Source organism: Chaetodon trifascialis, chromosome 3 (assembly GCF_039877785.1).
Source record: "Chaetodon trifascialis isolate fChaTrf1 chromosome 3, fChaTrf1.hap1, whole genome shotgun sequence".
NCBI lineage: Eukaryota > Metazoa > Chordata > Actinopteri > Chaetodontiformes > Chaetodontidae > Chaetodon > Chaetodon trifascialis.
In genome coordinates this window covers 20,183,467-20,208,359 of record NC_092058.1, presented here as the reverse complement: position 1 = coordinate 20,208,359, position 24,893 = coordinate 20,183,467, and the positions used below count along the sequence as shown (strand labels likewise).

The 24,893-nt window shown below is 43.0% G+C and overlaps 1 protein-coding gene across 5 annotated transcripts in view; it reads right to left on the bottom strand.

The window, feature by feature from the left end:
• The window catches only part of chchd6b (coiled-coil-helix-coiled-coil-helix domain containing 6b), a 95,160-nt gene that overhangs the window by 32,031 nt on the left and 38,236 nt on the right, over positions 1–24,893 (bottom strand). For 3 of the 5 annotated variants that reach the window (XM_070959975.1, XM_070959979.1, XM_070959977.1), the window contains one exon: positions 23,416–23,548. In XM_070959975.1, the coding sequence (XP_070816076.1) occupies positions 23,416–23,548 (133 nt within the window). Of the gene's footprint in view, positions 1–7,573; positions 7,892–23,415; positions 23,549–24,893 lie in introns of those variants that run through there. The other 2 variants (XM_070959980.1, XM_070959978.1) reach the window with 1 other exon arrangement.

The window sequence follows — 24,893 nt, the reverse complement described above, 5'->3', positions numbered from 1 at the left end:
AAACAGAATGTAGAGGCATCTGTACAACAGATTGTGTGACCCAGTTTACGTGTGCATGGTGCGTACGCCAGCCGCTCAGTCCTCTGGCTTAAAGGAATAGTTCAACATTTTGGGAAAGAGAGGGAGAGTTAGATGAGAAGAATGATAGCACTCCCATATCTGCACAATAGGCCTAGTTGGAGTGGGCGGCCTGGAAGCTTAGCTTGGTGATAAACAGCTGGCCTGACTCCGTCCAAACATTGAAAAAATACTTACAAGCACCTCTAAAGCTTACCAATCAACATGTTCCATCCCATTTGTTTAATCGGCACAAAAAACAAAGTGTAAGAGCAGCGCGTTATGGTTTTATAGCTATGTGTCAGACTGTTTCTTGGCTGGGTAGTAGTAGTAGTAGTATTTGTACTACTTCCATACTCCAGAGTGTCCACAATGCTGAGAGTTGATGCTGTATTTATATGTTTGGAGATAGTGTGTGTGGTGGGGGTGGGGGTGGTGAATGATTATGACATTGACATGTAGTTTGGAATGTGTCCCAGATTTGCTTTGGGTCTAGAGGACAAAATCACTGGATTTTCTCTGGAAACAGGAAAATAACCTCTATTGTAATGGCCACTCTAAAATGGGACAAGGATCATCAATAGATAATGTGATAAAGTGACTGATGTGTAGGTCAAATAACAGATTTAAATTTCACTATAACAAAGGCTTCTATAGTAGATGTTTCATGAAAAGCTCAAAACCTAAGCAGCAGGTATCCTGGCCTGCCTCAGTGTCCTTGAGCAAAAAAAACTGAGACACTGAGTTGCAGGAGGGTACAACCTGTGTCGACCTCCGTATGAGGTGAAAAGCAAATTTCCCTTTAGGCATCAACAGTGTGTCAGAGAGAGTGTTTGCTGTGCTGCAATGAAACGGTTGTAAGAGAGGTGTGACACAGGGACAGAGCACTCTGAGTGTAATGCTGCCATCTATAGGCAGAACTGAGCTTCCACTGATGCCTCAGCAGACAACACACGCTCCCTTTCCTCTCATAGCTGACCATGTGCCCAAACCAGTCTCCTGCCTCCACCACAGGTCTGTCGCTCCGTCCCACATGATACGCAGTTACACCCATGCAGAGCTCATTAAACCATTACAAAGTCCACACTACAGCTCCTCACTTGCCTCCTCTAACAAAAGTTGACCACACACGACCTGCAGGCCACTGCTGATTGACATTCAGGTGCCCTGTTGGCACTGGCCAGCTTCTCACCTGGCAAACTTCCTGCCAGCAGGTATAAAGGCAGAGGGCATCATTCAGAGGTCCCTAACCCTGTCACTTATCTGCGACTACACGCACACACTTCCTGCCTTTAGGGGAGCGAGCACACACACGGCATCCACAAACTCACGTGCACTCGGACAGCACGCACCATCCGGCTCTGTACATGAAAGATGCTAAATATTAATTTCCTTTTGCTATCATAACTAGCCGGGCTTGATGGATGCAGCCCACATGCCTATCATCAGAGCTAAATTGATCACAGTGCCGCTGATGTGCATCATGTGGTGGGAAGAGAAAGCCTTTCTGTAGAGTGATGGATCGCTAAAGTGAAGGCAGCTAATTGGAAGTTTAAGGTAAAATCACACTGTCAGTGGGGAAGGAAATTGGCTGTGTTAAATTTATGTTCTTTAGATGATTCCTGGCTGAAGTTACAAGATGAGAGCAGGCACATATAGAGTTTCTCTTTTTTAATGTTTCTAGTATTAATCACAAACAAGGAGTGGAAAAACAAAGCGGTTGGCTTGAAAGGAAAATAGGAAATGATGATGTATTAAAATCAAATATTCGATTTGGAGCTTTCATGCTGTGCCAGTCCGCACTACATAATTTCACTGCTGCAACTTCCAGTGTGCCGTCTTCAATAGAAATTCACCATGTATCGCCGCCTTTGTCCGAGTGATACAAAGACTAGTGCCTGTCCCCGGTTAATCAAAGCTTCTGTTGACACAGGAAGTCTATGGGAGGATGCCATGATAGAGGGGCTTGGCATGTGTTTGTGCGTGTGTGGAGGGGTGATCCACTTGTACTCACGCTGCCTCTCCTCTCTTTGTGTGACAGACAAAGCCGATAGCACCCCGTCAATCTGAGGAGATAGGATCATTATACAAACAGCACCCTGCCATTGTTGACACTGCATTTGTGTGTGAGTGCATGAGTGACACAGAGAGAGAGAGAGAGAGAGAGAGAGAGAGAGAGAGAGAGAGAGAGAGAGAGAGAGGCTTCGAAGTGTGTCAAAATGTCTGACCAGGCCAGTCTTCAGCCGACGGTATGCTTCAACTAGTGCTTGTGCTTGTCCAGCTACTTTTGTCACTTTATGGGTGGACAAATGAGTAAAAGGCCGTGAATACATTTGAGGGGAAACTGTGAAAAACGTGTGATATTATTTCATCACATCTCAACCCTGTAAACGACAGAAGGCTTTTCACCCTGGCCACCCAATATTTGAGGCCTGTACGTGCGCTAATCATTTCACTTGATCTTTTTCCTCACTCACTTTGATGCTATTTAAGTTGATGAGGCACGACTGTTGAGGGCACATGTGGGGAAAATGAAAGTCAATGGACAATGAGCAAATGGGCCAGTAGATGGATGAAATGAAATATAATGGTGGCTCCAATGTCATCTTCTCATGTCTTTTAGACGTGCTAATAATAAAGTGTAATGATTTAAAGACCCCCTCCAGTCAGAAATGTGTGTTTCTTCTTGTTTCTTCAGCTGAATGTTTGAGCTTCACAGTGCTGAATGTGCAGTTTGACACGAGAAGGCCGTTTCCACACTCATCTGCCGACAGTGGAAAGTTTCTCTGCTCACTGAAGATCCAATGATGATTTGTAACATCACAAATAGTTTGAAAGCCAATCCTGGTCCAAATTCAACTCACAACAAACCTGAAGCGGCCGGTGAACGTACACTTTCAGGACTTTTCAGTGAGGCAGGAGACATCTTGTGTGTTAAACTTTGGAAATAAAACCCAATCAAATATTGAGAGATTCTACAATTTCAAATGAGGGGAAGGCGTCATTTTAAGGATTTTAAGATCAGAATCAGAATTTGGTTAGCAGACATTACTTGTCTTGAATCTGACATTTCAGCATGTATGAACCTGCTCGCATGAATGAACTGAGGTTAGAATAGTCACTGACACATCAGCCGCCGCTTTATGTGTCCCTTTAAAAACAACCCTCACATTTACTGCACCTGCGTCTCAAAATAACCCGAGACACTCACACACCTGTAGCTCCATTCCCACGGGTAGTTGTACCGACACTTCCTGGCAAATATCACAATATCGCACCTTGCCAGCAGCCGGCAGCATGACTGCCGATGGCGGCAAAATCCTTCTCCTGGAAATCTGCTCTCAAATCCTGTGCACAGCCTGGCAATAAAGAACCAAAGAAATGTAGAATCCATGTTAGCCCCTACTGCCGGTGCAAGAGAAGATTTCAGGCCCTAAATACAGAATAATGAGGCATTAAAGTCTGGGGCTGAGGAGGGTAATAATAAGAATGAAAGAGGGAGGGGGTGAGGGGTGTGTATGGAGGGTGTGACGGAAAGAGGGACAATAGTTTCCCGAGGAAAGACTGAGTGAGGGGAGAGAACGAGGGGGGAGAAGGAGAGATAAGACTGGTGGCTTATCCTAGTTACTGGGGAAGGATTAAGTGATGTGCCACTTTGGTTTGGTGAATGTGTGTGCACGCACGCACGCACACACGCATGCACGAACACGTCTGCTCAGTCTTTCAGACATGTGCACACCCTTTCTCTCATTCATTCAACCTCTGAGAGACGCACACACATCCAGGCGTGTGCTGAGAGGGGTTAAGGAGCCGCGTTGGCCTCTGAGCCAGTCTTACTGGGCTGTAATGACTTTAGAGGATGTCGGATTCTTTTTATCCACCAGTGTAATATAATAAAGCAGAGAGGAGGGGGCTATCTTCAAGCTGCCTCGACAGGCCTCAGTGGACTATCGCCCCTCTCTTCTCTCAACCTTCCTAACTCCATCCTCTCTCTCTGTCTGCCCCCTGCACCCAGACGAAACACTCTGTCCTGAACAACCTTGACCTCTTTCCCTTGTTCCCTCTCCAGACTCTCTGACTTCTCTGCTGTGGTGGATTTGTTCAGCCTTCTGCTTTTCATGTTGTTCCCCTTCTTCCAGGGCTCCTCTCCTCCTCCAGTGTCAGCCATGACAGTGTAGGGTTTTGAACTGCTCCACCCTCAGTCACGTGCTGTGACAGCCCGACTTTCACTCCAGACTCTTGGGTCAGGTCCCCTGCTGCTTCAGGGCCTCCTCTGGTCTTCTTCACACTCTCTCTAAAGTCCTAACACCCTTTGTGTTCGTTCTCTCTGTCCGTCTCTGTCTGTGGATGCTGGATGAAACAGAAAACGGTCCTCCCTGGGGGTCATCTGGAGACAGTTTTGTGGTTTAAGATATTTATTATTAAATGACTGGCTGAACTGGCTGGCAGTAGCTGCTGGTTAGCCTACATTCAAATATCACCCTTTTGTTCAGAGTGGGAGGGTGTGTGAACCCTGTGTCTTATTGTTAGGTTGGGGATGGTGTCACCAGGGGTGGGCAAGCAGCTGATATAATGTAATGAACAATGTAAGCAAATATTTCTGCTGATGAGCAATTACTAAAGAGGTGCAATTACTTTTTAAATGAGTAAAATGTGAAGAGAAATCCCTTAAATTTTCCACTTAACTGAAACTTCACTGTGAGGCAGGGGCCAATAAAACTTTGACACAGATCTTCTACATCGCAAGCATTAAAATGCATGCAACAAAACTCTCACATGTCGCACTCCTGTTCACTCCTCTTCTTCCTCCTTCCATGCTGAGGTTCCATCCATCTAACGGCTTCACTGAGCTGCATGTGTTTATGTGTATGGTTGGTGATAGTGGTGGGGGGTCTAATTCAATTCACCAGCAGCCAGTTCCAGTTCACATTAACACAGTTTAATAAAAGACTATTCAATTAGCTGGAGAGCTCCATGTGAGTGTGTGCTGCGTGCTACAGAATGGTGACTGTCACTGATGGAGCCACACACTCCAATTAGGCTCACTGTCGATTTCTCACATATGCAATGCCAAGTTGGCTGAGCGAGGAGAGATGAAAAGTAGGGAGGGAAACAGCGAGGCAGAGAGAGAAGTGGAGGACAAAAGACTCGAGCAGTGGGAGAACTCCAAAAAGAAGCAGGTACATGTGTGGAACGGGTGTGTGTGTGTGTGTGTTTATCTGACCGCATGTGAATTCTACAAGTGTCTAACTTTACTTGGATTGATCCCCATTAAGTCTTTACAAAGGGCAGCAGTTTGTCAAAGTCTGACACCATCTCTCATTTGCAGACACCTCTTCAGGTGGATGTGAAAGAACAGCCGACAAACAGCCGTCTCCAGGGTTGAACAAAAGAGATGGTGCAGAGCTGCTCAAACATATACATTAGGCTCCATGGCTGACTGTCAAACATGTCTACAACTCACGCTACAGGATGTCTGAGAGGTTAAAGCTCTGGCAGCAGCTCAAAGAATCCCTTTTCAGGCAAACACCTGCACTTAAGCGGGTGGAGAGAAGAGAGACAATTACTGTATGCTGGCTGCAGAGTGGGCATTACAGTAGCCCCCCGCCCAAACATAGACAATACACACTCCTCTGCCTTATGCACATGTTCTGCAACCTGCTGTAGTCAACTGGGCCCAGTAATTGTCAAGGACTGGAAATCAATAGTGGCGCATTGTAAGGCGTGAGCAGCCATCTTCTAACCTCGCACCATGCAGCTGTCTCCCCCAATCAAAGCCTGGCCGGTTACCGCGGCAACCTCAATCCCCGATCTTTCACAGTAATAAGGCGGGAAAATGAAGGCGCGGCACTGGAGGTGCAGGGTTGAAATTGAGTCGGAGAAGAAGGAGGGAGTGAAAAATAAACCAGAGTTCTTTAGAAATTCTGTAAAAAAACAAATTGCAACCACTGAGAGTTTCAACTGTGACGCACATTCAGTGATGAGACTCATTGAGATCCAACAAACCTCTGCTTCCTTAAAAAAACTAAGCGTCACCCCTCCATCGAGGTGGTGTTTATCTTATTTCATCACCAAATCCGCATTCAAAACATCTCATAAAGCCCAGTCTTCCATTTTTTTCACCCATTGTGCTCTCTTATCCAATATATTGGTGAAATATCGCTGATATTTCTGTAATTCAGCCAATTTAATTAAAGGGGGTGGGTTTCTAATAAAAGCCAAATGGCAGATAGCGGTGTCTGGGCTTTTCAGGAGCTTGTTTAATCAGAGAATTGCTGAATGGGAGAAGGCAATAACAGAGTGAATAGAGGCTGGTATTTGTAAAGAAATGTCAGGGAGAGAGAGGGGATATGAGAGTCACTGGCTGAAACCTCTAATATGGTGGCTGGCTTTAATATAGGTAATATGTGCATCATGTCTGTCGGGTTAGAGCTGCCAAATCCCTGGAGTGGAGTTTGTAGTTTGGAGGATTCACTGACTCACACAAGCAAAACTGTGGACTGACAGACTGATAGACGCTTACGTGCACACACTCCATTCCAACGGCCTCAGTATCTGACTTTCACTTCACCAGATTTCTATAATATATTGTATGGATTGGTCAGTGGCACTGTGCATGCTCCCTTGTGATCGATGCCACAGTGACAAGCAGGAGTCAAACTGTGATCAATAGATCTCGCCTCACAGCGATCACAAACAAATACACTCTACTACATTCACACTGACTACCACTTGCGTGCGAACGTGTATTTATATCCAGGAACGAGTATATGGGCATATTGTTGGTCCATTAATATTCTGTGTGTGTGTCTGCTGTGTGACTGTGTGCAATATGTGTGTGTGTGTGTGCGATAACAAGGCTCTGTCATTCCGAGGGTGGCCAACCATGACCATATATAAGTGGAAATGCATCTTAACAGAGTCCCTCTCTTTCACAAACACGCCCGCCCGCCCGCCCGCACGCACGCACACACACACACACACACAGACAGGGAGGGGGTTAAGTGTGTGACTACAGAGTGGTGCTGTGAGCTGTAGCTCTATGTGCTGACCTTCAGGGTTATCTGGAAGGTTCCTCCACACCTTGCTGCTAGCACCAACCCCTGCTGTCACCATGGAAACAAGGCTAGCAGGGACAATATGTGGCCTGTCCGGTGTGCTGCCCATGTGCACGCAAGCACCCTTACGTGACAACACGTATGTACCCAGGCTCACTACAGTGGAAAAAACACATGAAACAGACAAAAAACACACATACACACACATACATTTGGACATGCGCGCTTCCCTATTCATCTGTCCTCCACTTCATTTATCCCTCATTTCCTTCACTCTCATTTCCTTTCTCTCTTAATGAAACCATGAGCACGGCACACAATCAAGCCCCTGGGCCTGCACTGCATTGTCAGAAGGGTGCACGCGACCCCATTTTCAGTAGTGGAAGCATTATTAGTGTGCCGTGACAAGAGACAGCCATCCGCCACCGCGCACACACAAGACACAAAGACACACAACCTGCAGTCTCATCACCACCGGATCACTGGGATTTATTTCAGCGAAAGCAGGAGTGTGCTGGCGCAACTTGACAATAAATCAACACATCATACACTCAGGAGTGACATGTCAAGATAATGCACTCAAAAACCAAGAAGGATGGTGAGTAGGAAAGTGGATGTGGGTTATTCAGTGACGGTGGATAAATAAATGGACGGATGAAGAGAAGAAGGACAGAGGGAGGCGAGAAATGGACGGGACTGACACGATTTCTCCTTCTTCACTTCTCCTCCTGTTCCCGCTTTCTTAGGGTTTCTCAGCCGTGCTTCGTCAGCGAGCTCTGGAAAGGGAAGGAAGGAGACGGGGGGTGGGGGGGGTGGGGGGGGAGAAGAGAAACCATCAAATTATAAATTTGCATTACTAGAACCCAGGGGGAAACTCACAAACATCAGGATGCATCATGGGAAATCCAGTCCCTCACACCACGCACTGCACATGACCAAAAATAGCAAGAAAGCATCACCTCTAAATATCTAAATATGACTGAGGGAAAGCTGAAGAAGCTGAAGAATTTCTCTCCTGAAACCTGACTTAGACTTTTGACAGCATTTCCTACCACATGTACAATCCAGCAAATATTTGCGTGCCAGCTAGCAACTCACGGCAGATGAGCATGGCGTTCGCTCACAGGCTACATTCAGTGCCTGTGTCTGTTACCGACTGCGTAGCTATCTATCTGTCTAGATAGATCATCTTCCTAGCAAATCAAAGTGAATGTTTGGAGTAAACAATGCTGACTCCTCGATTTGCATTATAACTTTAACATAACTGACTATCAAATTGCAATTATGCCACTGACTACATGCCCAGTCTTAAAAACTAGCATTTCATCACATAACAGGTCAAATTAGCTTTTGCTATATTTCATTCTTGAACACAAGAGACGGAAACACCCGTGATGTTCTGTGTACACACTGAGGGACAGAGAGGACCTGCAGCCTGATAGGTGCATTCAGTATGGCCCTTGTTACAGAAAGTCTGACCTCTGGCCTGAAAGTGTTTGGCCTGTAGCTACTACAGTTGGTGTTTAACTGCATGTGGCAACACATAAAAACATAGAAAATCACAGAGGGTCAGGACACACACACACACACACACACACACACACACACACACACACACACACACACACACACACACACACACACACACACACACACACACACACACACACACACACACACACACACACACACACGTGTTCAAGCTCTAATCCAGTGAATCACAGTAGCTGCAGGGAAGGTCTGAAGTGGTTTATTGGTACAGTAGACCTACACTTGATATATTTTGGCCACACTCTTAACCTGACCAGAGTATTTTTTTTTTTTGGTAGAAGTGCTGCATTACTTATCTGCATTAAAAAAGCCCCTACACCTTTGAGCAAGGCACGTTGTAAAACTCTACAAATGCTGCAGTGTGTCTGAGTAATTTCTGACCTTTTCCCTTACTTGCTTTTATTCTATTTCTTCATTCCACCTTAAAATCCGAGAGCTGTAAACGCCTTTTGCTTGCTTATCAGGACTGTGCTCTGTTGCCATAGCACCGACGCTTAGCGCTGAAGTGGCAGCACCAGACACGGCTCATGAAGAAGACTGTGGATTGGGGAGAAAGGATGAAGGAGAAGAGTGGAGAGAACCTTATTTAATTTATTACTGCATACAAGAGGACAGCACTGCAAAAAGCTAAATCTAAGTAAGATGGAATATCTCAAATCAAGGCAATTTATCCTTGCTTTTTGTCAGACAAGATATATCTTCTTACCAGGCAGGTTTTAAGTCAAAATATGTCAAGCTTTTGGTCCTTAATTATCTTAATAAGATAACTTCTGACCGAGATTTTATTACTGATTCTGAGTAACCTAATGCTCAGCACTAGAATTTCCAGAATTATAGAACCGAGATAGTTTTACTTTCACTTTTTTCCTTGTTTTTGAGAGGTGGTGTATGTGAATTGTATATCTGTCTCTGATGTAGTGGTTAGAGAAACAGGTAATGCTACAGAACAGCTGAGATTTCTTCATTTCAATCATTTTATTTATCTAACTTCAGTGCATTATATGCACTAATGAAATGAGTCTAATGAGCCACCTCTGATCAGACTATTGTGTATGTTCTTTGTAGTACATATTCTTATCAACCACTTTACTCTTTACTTGTACATGTACTGTATGTAATATTGATATTTTATCACTCTAGTGCCTGGATCAGACCACACAAATCAAGCCCGATTTTGAGATGATGTTGTTGTGTCTGACCAATTACCAGCGTTGTGGCCGATCGTGGACGATATTCAGTCGTCTGTACTCGTGTAGTGTGACATACTTGACGACCTGTTGTGCAGCGTCTGGGACACCCCACAACATCCCGACGCAAAGACTAGCATGTCAGAATTTTTTTGGCTTAATACAACTAGTGAGACATCTCCCACGACATGTGGCATCTCTCCTGAGTGTTGACCTCAGGAGAGATGCTGAGGTTGCAACGAAAGGGAGGAAAATTTTGTTTAGCTGTGGCAACAGTACCCATCTATTTTGACCGAGTCAAAAAAGACAACTGTTGGCGAGAAATAGTGGAAGCACTTCATCAGCCAGGCGAGTAGCTGGCTGTGCTGTCGTAACATTATCCCTGGTCCCAACTGTGGGAATATGCTTATCATTACTGATTCCAGATCAAACATTAAAGCAGCCTGTTTGATGCGGCCAACACAGCCATATGCGCTCCTTGTAGAATAAATAACTCTGGAAATAAAATGAATATATGTGAAACTCGTTGAGCCAGTCCTAATTGTTATCAGGATGCTTTAGACCGCCTTGCATTCGCTTTTAATGTAACAGCACATCCACAGCTGTTTTCTCTTTCTTTTCTTTTCTTTTCGGTACACAAGACCCCCAGCATCACACACAATGCTTCTGTCGGTTTGATTGACAGTTGCTTCACTCGCCTCCCCGATGACATCTGAACTCGTGTGTGGTTGTGAAATAAGACATGCTGTGATTGGTTGGGGTCATACGTGTAGTCTTGCCAGTCACCCGACCAAGACACAACTAGAGCGTATGGCGCTGTGATCTGATATGGTGACCATCGTCAAAGACAAAATGTAGTCTGATCCAGCCATTAGTTTGTTCTAGTGCAGGCTAGACAAGCTCACCGTATGGTTAAGACTAGTTTTTTGACTTCATTCATATATTCACTTTAAGACCTCAGGTAATCGCTACCGTCCAAAAATAAGGTCAAATTGACAAACATCCATCAGCCCCTTATCCCACCAGCCTTTGACTAATAAAGAAGAGCCATCACTACTGCAGTTTGTGTGTGTGTGTGTGTGTGTGTGTGTGTGTGTGTGTGTGTGTGTGTGTGTGATATTTGCATGGTTGCATTTTTTTTAAGCTGCGATGCAGACTCTGTAATGCTTGTTCCCCTGTCTCATTTTATCTGCTGCAAATCAATTGTCTCTGCACGGAATTAATAATAAAGATGCATATTTACACAGAGGTTAAAAATCAAAATACAGCACTAAAAGTCCCACGGTGGTGCTAGATCATAGTTCCTCTGTGAGAGGCAGCTGTGGATGGAAAGACATTTCCTTCCCATTGACTTGCAATATCACAAACAAACAATAAAGAAGAAATGAAATGTGACTACGGTGGATTGCTCTGATGGCTTAGACGACAACTTAGGTGGCTTTCCTGGTTTCACTGGTTCTGACTTTTAGTACCAGATGGGGTTTATTCCAAAACACAATAGACATCATGTTAAAAGAGAAAAATTTGTGTTAATTGACATCAAAAGCTGCCAAACAAATTAAACCAAATAAGGTTCACTTACACTCTCTCATAACTGTGTGTTGTAGTGTAAGAAACATCATATACGTCGTCATAGATGATTATGTTTCAGAGAGACAGACCACGAGGGTACAACTGAACACCTCTTGTGTCATTACACATACAAACACACAACTGCAGGAAAAGACACAGGGTGACCCAGGGTTACTGAAGCATTAGCTTGTGGCTGCTGGGTGGGCTAGTTGGCATGCTAACTCGGCTGGCAGACAGATATGCTGGCGGGCAGGTTAGCTGTTCACTTGCCAAGTGCATCCGAGGGCATCGCAGCCTGTGCCATTGAATTGGAGATGAGCGGCAAATGTGACAAGGGGATTTAGCTTTACTGTTCTACTCACGTCCTGACACATAAAGGGGGACGGTGTGTGTCTGCATATGTGCATGAAAACACACTATTTGTGTGGAAGCGGCTCTGTGTCTGCAGGAGTTTAAGCGTGCATTAGCATGTGTGTAGGTGTATGCATGTGTGAGTTTGTGGAAGCGGAGTGTGTAGGTATTATAACACTCATATACAGCAGTGTGATGGGACATTATGCCTCATGCATAGTGTATGAAGGAGTTCCTGAATTTCAAACTGACCCCTCGCACTCCCACAGTACACACGGTTCAGTTTGGTGACCCAGGTCCAAATTTGGACTGCTGCCATGCACACTTGGATAATTTAAAGACAGGAAACGCATTTTATGCAGGACACCTTGGGCAGGGGAGGGCAGCCAAATATTCAAGCTCAGGGTGTGCACTTTTGAAAACATAAGCGTATGTCTTGCCTGTTTATTAGGCACACCAAGCTTAAGATAATGCAGTCTAATCCAACAGACCTGCACTAAATCCTCCCTTCATGAAGGTTAGAAGTTTCAGTTTTTTGTTTGAAGTTTTATTGGTTCAACTTCATGGTAATTCTGGTTTGCGGAGAGGTGCAGAATTTCATCAATGAAAACTATGACAAAAAATATTCGTTGACAACCTACTTTTCATGAGATTTGAACTAAATAAAAAGTAGCCATTGAAAATGAGAACTATGATGACATTAATAACATTTTCCATCAACAAATAAAAACTATACAGTAATGTGACAGACATACACGGACAAATGGACAAATGAATTAAGTGCTATTTTAATGCAAAGACTTATTCAAAGACCAGCTTGCATCTGTGGGACCACATTGTAGCTGACAGCTCCTGATTAGTACACCAGAATCTTCTGCCAGCCAATTACATCTCTTGTTCAGAAGATGATTTAGCTGTCAGTAATGTTAGCTGACATTACCAGTTCTTCTAAAAACTGGCTTTTTGTTGACTAAACAATGACATGACAAAAAAATTGACCAAAACAAACACACATTTTCCTCAAAAGGCTAAAACTAAATCAAAATCATTACCACTGGAATAATGCCTGCGTCATTACTGTATATCTTTGCCTATCTGACAGATCTAAGTGCAACCATATTACATCTAGACATTGTATGCAGTAAGTTTACGGTGAGGTCAAAAATAACCTCAATGTGACTCGCTGTTCCTCCACTTTTATGCATTCTCAGCCTATTCACACGAGCTGGAACACATTTTACACTCTTTTGGTACAAAAAGTACAAAGTTGAACCAACTCCTTCTCTTCATTATCACTGACCCTTGCTGAGGTGGAAAAGTGTCTGCTGAGATTAGATTTAATGCGTAAAAAAAAATACTGATTCACAGCAGTACACACAGCAGTACACACAGCATACAGATACACAACGGCATGTTTTCTTCCACCTGCCAGTTTTCATCCAATTAGTGAGCAGTGTAAGGAGTGGATAGATTGTTGTGTTCGTGGGCCAGGAATCGACTTTGAACAGCAGCAGAGCAGAAGCAACAGTGTACAGACGCTGGGTGTGTTCACACTGCCCCCGTCATAAGCTAACGGGCAACATACAGACAGCAGACCTACATATAAACACATGTGCACCAAATATAAGGAGACGCTCTCCCACGTACGCACACACACAAACACACTTGCCTCGCTCACTTGCCTTTTCTCTGTTAAAAACAAAAATAACAGACAAGTAGAAAATCAATAACTGTCGTCTCTGCTCAGTGCTAACAGCACTCAGTTCCCTCCCTCTCTCTGGAGGAACAGAGACAGTTGCCAGGCAGGACTGTCAATCAGACACTCACAGAGTGGCCGTGGCTATGGCTGCTTTATAAACACACAGCCTTTCACTGATTACACAGTCAGTAAGACAGCCAGACGGTTAATCAGTCTGTCAGTTGAGGAAGCCTCTTAGTCAGTCAGTCAGTCAGTCAGTCAGTCAGCTAGTTGGTTACATGCACAGGACCATCTGAGCTGTTCATTCAGTCGGTCTGTATGTTGGTCGGCTGGTTACTTAGCTGGGAGCACTCACTGACTGGACCATTTACAGCACTTGTTAATTTAGTCAGACAGTAGTTCTGACAGACAGTTGAGCAGCTGTGTATAAGCAGTTGCTCGGTCTGTCTGTAAATCAGCCACCAAAAAGCACTGATGTAATGTATTAGGTGCAGTCACTGATGTAATTTGGTGCAAAGTCAGTTCGTGACTTATAAAAATGGCAGAATTCCCCGAAAGGTTTAAGCGAGTGGCAAACTTAAATGTGCTGCATAATTTTGCCACCCACGTTTGATCAACTTTTCATTTCTTCATCTTTTTAGCCACGGTGGTGGTCACTCAGTCAAGACTGAAATATCTCTGCCACTGTTGGATAGACTGCTGTGAAATTGTGTACAGTCATTCATGGTGCACAGATAATGAATCCTGATGATTTTGGTGATTCCCTGACTTTTCATCTCATGCCACCAGTTGGTCAAAGTTGCCACTGATGCAATAAAATATAGGGACATCAACAAGGTAGATTGGTACAAAGACAGCTGTTGGATGGATGACCAGGAAATCTGGTGCATATATTCATGGTCTTTGTGAACTTTGGTGGTTCCCCTGATGTTTAATCCAGCAGCATCATCAGGTCAAAATCTTCATTTGTGCGACACTTTGATTTATCTCTGTAAAAAGGTTTCTTTACACCAGGAACTCCAGCCACTCTAACAGCTGGTAGTACGGCTCACTCACTCACTCACTCACTCACTCACTCACTCACTCACTCACTCACTCACTCACTCACTCACTCACTCACTCCACTACATTTCCTGTATGTTTCTAGTGGGAAGCACTGATAAATGATGGAGAGCACTGCAGTGCCTGGGACACTGTATTTTGATTTAACATAAATTCCTATCAACAAAATCTCATTGTTGTGGTAATATTGCTTGTCAATTCTTACAATTTTCATTCACATATTTTAAACTACAGCCCACAGACATGAGGTTGTCTCACGCTGGTTAAGCAGGAATAATAATATTCCCATCACAAAAAACTCGACATACATGCACACATAAGCTGGAGACCAAATGAGAGTCAGTGAGATCAAGCTGCTAACAATGTGATGAAGATGATCATGATTGCTCCATTCACAGAGTGACAGTCTTCGCACAGCGAGTCACTGTGTCACAGTTTACCCCGCCACTTTATCTGTACCCAAATGAAGTAAGACACATGGTAGCTCAAACCTGGCAGGACAGAATCGATCACATGTTACAGAGACGACGGTCAGTGGAGGATGGCAGCATGGATCAGATGTGTAGCTGGAGGCTGATGGAGTGTTATATGTATTTGCAAGAGAGTGAGAGAGATAGAAAGACTGTTAGAGGATGGAGGGGAGGCACATGAGAGGGAACAGCTAATCTTTATGTGGCCTGCGCCTTCACGGGGTGGTCGCCTTGGAGATGATGGATGTGACGGAGAGGTGGGATGGAAGGAGGGAAAGAGAGAGACATAAAGGGAGAGAAATATGTGAGTTAGCACGTGTGTTTGTGTGGGCAATATGTATATGGGTACAAGATATTCACAACACGGACGTGTGTCAATATTTCTTTTCATGTGTTGCCTAGCACTGTAAAAGCATGCAATGAAAAAAAACTATGAAGCAAAATAATAGTGATTTATAGAAAGAAAATGACAGAGAAAACAGCATACATCATGCTAGCATTAGTGCAATCTTACACAAAAGCTATAATCATCAGAGGAGGTATGCTAGTATTCGGTGAAAGAAATGTAAATAACAGGGATATAACAATACACAGAACTGTCTGGTCTGTGTGTGTGTGTGTGTGTGTGTGTGTGTGTGTGTGTGTGTGTGTGTGTGTGTGTGTGACCAGGTATTTATCACGTTGTGGGGACAAAAATCTGTTTACACAGTCACATTGTGGGGACTCGCCTCCCTCCACAAAATGCAGGTCCCCTTAATGTAAATCATTAAATTTTAGGGTGCAGACTGAGGATAGGGTCACGGGTTAGGTAAGGTTAGGTTAGGTACAGGGTTAGGAATAGGCAAATAGTGGTTATGGTTAGGGTTAGAGTTAGGGTAAGGCTCCAGGAAATTAATGCAAGTCTATGTAATGTCCCCACAAGTGATATAAACACAAGGTGTGTGTGTGTGTGTGTGTGTATAGGACCAGACTGCTGTTGAATAGAGTGGCTCTGTTATCAGATTAGAGTTAGCAGGCAGGCCAAGGCTCACCACCTGCAGCTACTGATAGCCATACACATACATAAACACACACACGCGTGCACACACATGCATGCACGTGTAAGCATGCCTGTGCGCACACACACGTACGCACAAAAGCATTTTTTTATTTCCTCTATATTTTGCAATCGCAAAATCAGACACTTTTTGTCTCAGTCTCTTGTTTCTCTCTCTCACAGTCGTGACTGACAGAGCCTCTTCTTCACTTTCTTCTTCCTTCAATACATTCTGCCACTCCCTCAAACTTCCTGCTGACAGAACCTCTCCCCTTCTCTTTATTCGTCCTCTCTACTTGCCTTCATCATCCACTCATTCTTACTGTATCTCTCTCTTACACTCTTCTATTAACCCTTCTTCACTGACAGGCACAGGCAAACTTCTTTCTCCCTCACTTTTCCTCTCTTTCATCAGTCTCCATCCATTCCTCCATTGACAGGCGCCTTCTATTCCTCTTTTATCCTCGCTCCACCCCTCATTTTTTTCCCTCTTTTACTAATGGCAGCATTCCTTCTCTTCCTGTCAATCAACTTCTTCAACTGGACAAACTGAACAGGTTTGAATGAAGAAGTGTTGATTTTTTGTTGCTGGGATTTGCTGAGTGCTGGAAGACGAGGTGAAATAATAGGGGGAAATAGTCTGCCTTCACTGAAAGCTCTTTTTTCTCAGCTCTTTTTCATGGGGATTGAAGGTCTAAACATTTTGTTAGGACTGAGAGGCTGTCTGTGACACGCTTAAGATGCTGCCGGCACTACACTTGGAAATGGACGGCTCCCTGCAAAAACGTTGGTGAATTAGTTTGCGGTTAAAAGTGGCTGGAGTGCAAAATGTCGACTGAAATGTTTTGAAGAAGGGGGAGTAGTTCAACACTGATATAGACGACGCACAGATACTGATAAATTCACAAATGTACAGAGATGCAACACACACAAATCACACGCATGCACTGTATGAGAGATGGAGGTGACATTACGAGAAAGACCTGCACTCAAACATGGCAGGATTCACATGCAAGCCCATGCTCTATCACTCACATGCACGCACACACACAGGCACGCACTTCTCTCTTTTTCTCCTTTTCTTTGTCCTCTGTAACTGAAGTACTACGGGTCTTAAAAGGAGCTCAAGGTGAGAAGAGGCGATCGTAGACACACTCAGAGTACTGCACTCAGAGTGAGAGCCACTGATGCATAATCCATTCCCTGCCTCCAAACTCTAATGCTGACTATCATAACTGTATAACCTCAATGTTTACTTGGTCCCAACTAACAATTAGTTTCAGAATTGATTCATTCATCTATTAATATATTTTTTCCATTTGTATTAAAAAAAGAGGAGCCAGAGCCAGTTAATTCTTTGCTAATCAACGAATGGATGAACTGATTACTGACTACTGACCTTATTTTACCCTGATCCCAGCACAAGCCTTCCAACAGCTCCACAAAAAAGTCAAACACCAGGCAAAATATGCTGGCAGTGAAAAATGCAAATTAGATAAAAGTGCAAGAACACAAACACATTATGCTCTCTTGTCCCCGTTGTCTTCTACTCAGTGACACCTACTTCCAGTGTCAAGTCATCAAATGCACTTTGGAAGCATAGTTTAAGAATATCTCTCTCATTTGCTGATGCCAGGCACAGGAGCACTTGCTTATCCCACCAGCTGTATTTACATCTTGATAGGACATGTCTAAGCACTGTGGTGGACAAACACTGGAGTTTTCTGTTGTCTGTATAAACCACATCATAGGTTGTTCAGACTGTGGATGTAATCCTTGGAGCTTTCATACTCTTTTGCGGGTTAGTGCTTCAGTAACCTTCCTACAGACTGGTACTTGTCTCTGTTTCTATTTTTGGCACAATTTTCTGCTTCCTTGTGCTTGTTCTGCTTACAACATCTTTTTTTACAATCCCTACACAGGGACAGATATCTATGACGTGTTCACCTCAGTCATTTAATTGACATATACAGACCTACTGTCGCTGAACACTGGCCAGCATGAAGGCTACTAGCTGTGTAAATGGAGTAGTAGGTGGAACTGGAGGATTCCTGTGGGATGGTAGAGAAATGAAGTATCCCTCTCGCGTACAGTGAGGACATTCAGGCCATTTCACAAGTGAGCTAATCATTAACATGCAAATCTACCAGTAATTCTCTCCACTTTTGACTCCTTTACTTTTATTAAAAGGTATCTCAGTAACTGTCAGAGTGTCAGAGCAGCGGTGATTTCATTTGTCATTTTTGAGTCTGTAGTTAACGGTAATACATTCCACTGAAATACATCGACTGGTGGTTTTTTAATATATTTTCATTTCCATATTACCAGCTCCCACCAGCGTCCTCAGCATCCTCCACATATATTTTACATCTGGTGAAAACTGGCACTTATACACTTACAGTAAATGGTGGTTTGAGAATCATTGTTCTTGAATGTGACTTTGAGGACGGCTCTGTTTTGTTTCAGTGAGAAGGAGCTTGAAAGAGAGAATGAATGATGAGAAGTAAAGGGTCGACTTGCACACTCTCACAAATGCAAGCACGCAAACACACACTCAGTATAAAAACTCCTCACGGCCGTATATATAAGATACTGTCCAACCAGAAAGAGACAAAACCCCAAAGCTTCATGGTAACACAGGGCCTTGGTGATCTGACATTTACCTTGCATCCCTAACGCACACGCCACACCCACATGCATACACACACACATGCTTGCTCTCAAACACACATAAGGTCCCATATGCATGACAATGGCCCAACCAGAGACACTGACAGGAGAGGGACAGGGGAGTGACAGCAGAGAGGAGGCGCAAGGCCATATCCTGAAGCAGCTGTCTTTAATGGATGGCAGAGGGCAGAATGTGTGAAAATGTGTGTATGTGTGTGCACGCATGAATCGTAAAACATAAAAGAACTTTTTGAGTGACATATAAGGAAGGCTGTGCCACTGTAGATAGTGAGTTGGGTGGACTTCAAGCGAGAGACAGAAAAAGTGAGATAGATACTCTAGTGATGTTCAGATCAAGACACTGGCAGAGAAGAGAAAGATAAGCACGCCGCCGCTTTCATTGGCAGATTGATTGACAAACAGACAGGCAGACAAAGAGTAAGATATATACAGTAGAGCCTACGTGCATGAACTCATGGAAAGTCATACAAGGCAGTGGTATCTGAGCGGAAGTGACTCAACTGATCCTCCCTAAGACAGTACAGGCCCGCTGCTGTGATTCATGTACACTAACTGTAACTTTGCTTACATGACTGAAGAATACAGAACAATAAGATGAGGAAAAGAGTTTAAGGCAAACAGGCGGTATTCGATAAGAGTCGAGCTTCATGTACAAACAGAGACAAAAGAGAGAAAGATAACTATGTTCAAGAAAAGCAAGAACCATAAAGGTATCAACTTCAAACAAAGATGAATCTAGGGGGAAAAATACAGCGTTCTCCCTTTAATCACAGGGAACAATGCATCTGCTTTAGAAAATCCTTACAAGCACATAGAGATAACAAAAGAACAGAGCTTTTAAGCTGTTGGGACGTTCTCACCAGGCTAGAGGCTCTGCTGTCTGTTGAGCAGTCCTGTTATTGTCGCACAAAGCTGAAAAATGACTGCATCTGAACGCTGCATGTCTTTTCCAACTCACTAGCTATTTTATCTGTCCATGAACAGCCAGTTAGTTTGAACCAAAATGCTCTCCTTTGCAGAGTGCACTTCGAAAACATTTTGGTGAATTAGCCATCCATCAGTGCTGCAGAGAAGAGGTCTTTTCAGATTTACGAAGGGCATTCATGTCGTCCCAGTGTTAATGTAACGGAATTGAAAAAGTTTTGTTGCTAAATGAGACATCAACATAAAATAAACTGACATTAACTAAAGAAATGTGATCGTTACATTATTTTCTGATGCGTACATTTAACAGATGAGCTCATGTCAGGTGAATGTAATTACCTACACACCAAACAAAGCTTCTGTCCTACATTTGGAACAAGCACACAGACACCTCGTTCAGACAGAGGTAAAACCTCCAATTATTAACAATCTCAACATCAACTAAATATCTCCTCCAGGGTCTCCAGAATATTATATATCATAATGAAATATGACCCAGTGCTCTCTCATGACTAAATCTGCAGTGCATATTGCTCCCTGTTGACCCTTAACCACCTGCAGCAATACTAAACTTTTCCTAGTAAAACTCTCATCCAAGTGCTCAGCTCTGCCAAGCTGCTGGCTCTGTCAGATCCATTTATAGACAGGCAGACTGAACGGCCGCCTGCATGTCCAGAGGGGTCTTGGGACTGCCCACTCATTTCTTTATATTAAGACTGACTGATTGGGAGCCTCCGGTGGCAGCTCTACTCGTTTTTCCTCTCTTTTTGACCTAGTCTCAGTCATTTGGCTATCATTCCAAGGTGCATTTGAGAATTCACGTTTGAACATCGCACAAGAAAATCACAAGCTCTACAAAGATGACAGCTTTATGAACAGAAGTCTTAAAAAGCTTCTTTTATTCCCCAATTGTATGATAGAATGTGGCTTAAAAACATGATGATTCTCAGGCAAGTTCTGGAGTTATAAGTGGAGTTTCTGTGGATGATTATGATGAACACAGTATACATGGGCAGACAGTTTGGGCTGGGTTACCTAAACCATCTTCCCATTGTTTTCAGAATATCTGCATGCATCTGTTCCTTTTACCTCACACAGTATCTTTCTGTCACATCTCCCATGTCTCACAAGTTGAAAGAATTCTCTCCATCTTCTTTAGATCCTGCTTCTGTCACTGATGTCATCTCGCTAATATTGTTGTGACATTTGTTACCCTGTCCAGTCTATGATGCCAGGGTTAAAGATGCTCCAAATGAAGCACATGACTGAAGAGGGGTTTAAAAGTGAAGAGATTTCAGCTCTAAAACTACAACAGGACGTTGGAGAGTTGCTGTAGTTTACTATCTGGATTAGAAAACTTCTCTATGCATTTGTATGGTCAACAAAGACAGCAGTAGGTCTAAGGCCAGGCTGTGTGTGAAAATGAACACGAGAGGGATAGCACCTGACATGTTAGCCAAACTTAACTAATACCTCCACTGAAACTGAGCTCCATAGCTAACAGTGCAGATCAGAGCTAATGCACTGGCAAATATGACAAAATGTGCAGTGAAAGACAGTAAAAGAGACTTTAATACAGGTAGAGGGACATATGGAGGATGAGAACTGAGGATGAAAGATAGATACAGTGACAGCAGCATGAAAGATCCAAGGATAAGCAGATAATACACAAGATGGAGAGAAATAAAGAAGTAAAAGATATGATGTACGATAGAATATTGGATGTAGGTAGTTTAATAGGATGCTTAAATATGGGATCTTTTACATTTAACACATTTATCTCTTACATCTGGGAACATTTATATGCCTTTTTAAATTTGAGCATGGGATTGAGCGCTCTTCAGAAGTCTTAAAGGTCAACCTGCAAATCCAACCATTTTCAAAAGAGTAGTGCAGGTCACTCTTGAATAGCAAGATTTCATCTCTATTTTCCCAATAAAGAAAGGTTAGACAGAGAAGATGTCTGTGATAAAATGTGCTGGATCAAGATTGTTTCTTTCCAAAGTGATAACCATGTGAAATATTTAAAAGGCAACAACTCTCAGAATCATGTGAATTTTAGGAAGACAAACTTTTGAATGTATGACACTTCAGAGTCATGCAACAGTTTGCTCTGCAGTGCCACAATTAGAGACCCGATCAAAAGGGCACAGAGATGTTTAGCCTGTAAAGCACGAGGTGGGTTTCCATCTGCCAGTTTTTAAACACATTTTCAATTTGCTCGAGACGGAAAACGTTGGGAGACGAAAACCAACTGTGAGGTTCATCAAATGAATACATGAAAAAAACATAAACAGCGTACCTTCACCATTTTAACATTGCTTTTCACCACCTGAGGTTTGACTGCAGAGTGGTGGTGGATGGAAAACGTGCATTCATTTGGATTTCCTTTTGCTGAATTTCTCAAAATTCTGTTAAATTTTTCACTACATCTGAATGGGAACCTTGTTATTGTCTGAAAGGTATTGGACATCATTTATCAAGATCAGAACAGTCAAATCCACCTTCTTGGGTGGAAGTGAAGATGTTTTCATCCTGTTCTGGTTTTCAGTCAACAGCACCTTTATCCACAGAGGGCGCAGTGTTGGTATGTCAGTACAGACTGAAGCTTTTTTATTCATCAACCCTTTTACTCTCTCTCTCTGTCTCTTCAGTGTTTTCTCTCTTTCTCTGACTCTTATTCACACACACTCTGTCAAGGATATGCCTGACTGAACCTGAATTAAACACGTGCCTCAAAAAGAGAAAAACAGCTTGCCTTTACACTGCACTTTACTCTTTCACTCATCATCTGAATTCATACAAAACATGCTCACAAAAAAACAAAAAACTGACTCACGTGCTAACACATATATACTGCTTTTTTTTCCCCAAAGAGCCCCATCCCACTAGCAAATGGATCTTTTGAACCAGTTTAAAAAGACTGATTGCTTTTATTGTGAGCCTTTGCCTTGCTTTTATCGACCGTTTAAACTGCCAGATTCACCAATTGTTGTTTTGTCCCTTTTATCTACTTTGGAACCATATCAGTGCGCTTTGTCACGATAATAATGTGCAAATTGCCCCATTCATTATTGTTTTTTGATGGAGAAATTGGGTAAAATAAGCACTTTGTAGATAAGCGTAGGGTCTGAACACTATTTGCGAAAGCATCAGCAGAAAGCAGAATGCATTTCAAAGAGCTGAATGCCAAAACTGATTTTAATACACTAATAACGGTGTAATCTTCCTATCAGAAAGTTCCAAAACACAGTGCACGCCTGGTGACTTATAAATCCGCTCAATAAGCATGTCTCATTGATTTAGCTTCCTATCTGAAGTGTCAAAGTAACCAACATGCAGATTACAATCGTCAGAAGTTAACGGATTCGGTATGAGGAATGAAAGGATTATTTGTCTCTTCACCTTTTTGTTCCACTGTCAGTGTCACTGTCAAGCTCCTTCCAGGTCTGACTAATTAACTGCTATCCTTCTGTCGTCTATAAAAAACTGGAGCAAATTAAAACATTTATCTTTAAGGGAAAGGGAGCTGCTCCAAGTACTCTGCCCAAATGTGTTACTCAAAGGGAATGAGCAAAGAGTGATAACAGCCAAAAAAAGAGGCCCAAAATAACAATGGGAGTGGGAAATTGATTGAAAGTAGAGAAGTGTGGCCTTACCAGTCAAACGTTCACACATGTTGAAACACACCCACACAAATATCCTATCTAAAAAAACCCACTCTCTTCTTCACGGACAGTGTGCGGCTTTCACCAACCTTGGCTTGCTGGACGCAGGTGATGAACTGTTTGGCCAGGCTCGAGCAGTGAAGCGTCTGCTGTGGATTTTCTCTGTAGCACTGGAGCACCTTGGCCTGCAGCTCAGCGCACAGAGACCCAGTCTGCCGAGGTCTGCATGGGAACAGAGGGCAGGGAGGAGGGTCAGTGTGATTATAACACAGCACTGCCAGCTGGGAATGTCTTTAGTATGCTGAAATCTCTGCGTCACAGTTACCATGTCGTACGTTTTTGAAGGTTCATTGGATTGTCTATTCTAGCAGCCTTAAACAGGGGTTTGTCTTGTACCAGGTTTTAATACCAGCAGTGCTGCAGTAAATGTTCAGTATTGACAAAAACATCAACAAAAATGACTGATTAGCATTCTTCACTGTGGATTTATTGGATCTAATTTTAAAGTATTTTTTTTTATCTTCATCATTGACATTTCAGATCAGTGCTAGAGGACATTTTCTCAACTAAAAGTGACAAATTTGACATTTTCACTAAAATAATACATGGGAAGATGGCAGAGCATCTTCAAACAGCGCAGTATAAATCTGGTTGGTGTTAGCTTCAAAGCTCATCACAGATGATCACATCTGTGTAGATAATAGTAGTAAATTCTTCCTTGTGATATGAAAAAAAAACATCTTAAGAATATTTTTTACAAACTGTCGTTTAAAACTGACGTTTTAACACCATTTGGAGGGAACTAAGATCATGGTTGCAACAAAATTTCCTTTAATGTTTAGACAAAGCTCTGTGAAGCTGTGAATTATAACTATCACTTTGCTATTTGCTAAGTGCAGCTACAGTATAAAACAGTTTTCTTAGAGTCTTTGACACTCTTTGTTACTTTGAGAAAATGAATCTTGGGACTAACTACAAAAACAGTCGTTCAACTGTGACTGCCAAACTGAAGTTTCAACAGCAGGTTTAGTTACAAGTGACCAAACGTTACTAGCGCCCCGAAGTTAGGCTTAGTTGAAACCACAGTAGGAGCAGCAATGTCTGTTTGCTGTGGGTGTGGATGAACAGACACAAAAACAGCAAAACAGATGAACACAAAACAGCAATGTCTGTTTTGTGTCATTAAATCTTCTGAAGAGCAAAAGAAAGGGAAAACACTTGAGATTGTTTATGGTTTGTTTTAGTTGCAGTTGGAGTAGCTAAGATAGTTTCAAAGGCTTCAAGGTGCAGTTTGTGGAGAGAGATGAATTATGCATTGACAAAGCAGCTTAGGAGTCAAAGTCAAACTTTCCCTTTCCTTTTTATCTTACTCACACATACAGTACATGTGTGTAGACAAAAGCACACAATCGCATCCACACCCACAAACACACGCAGACACATAGACACACACACACGCACACACATACAGGTAGTGAATGCTAATCCTACATGAGGGTAATCCTTGAGTGCTCTGTTGCTTGTAGTAATTTACCTGCTTTTGTGACAGTACTCGTAACTGGAAGGA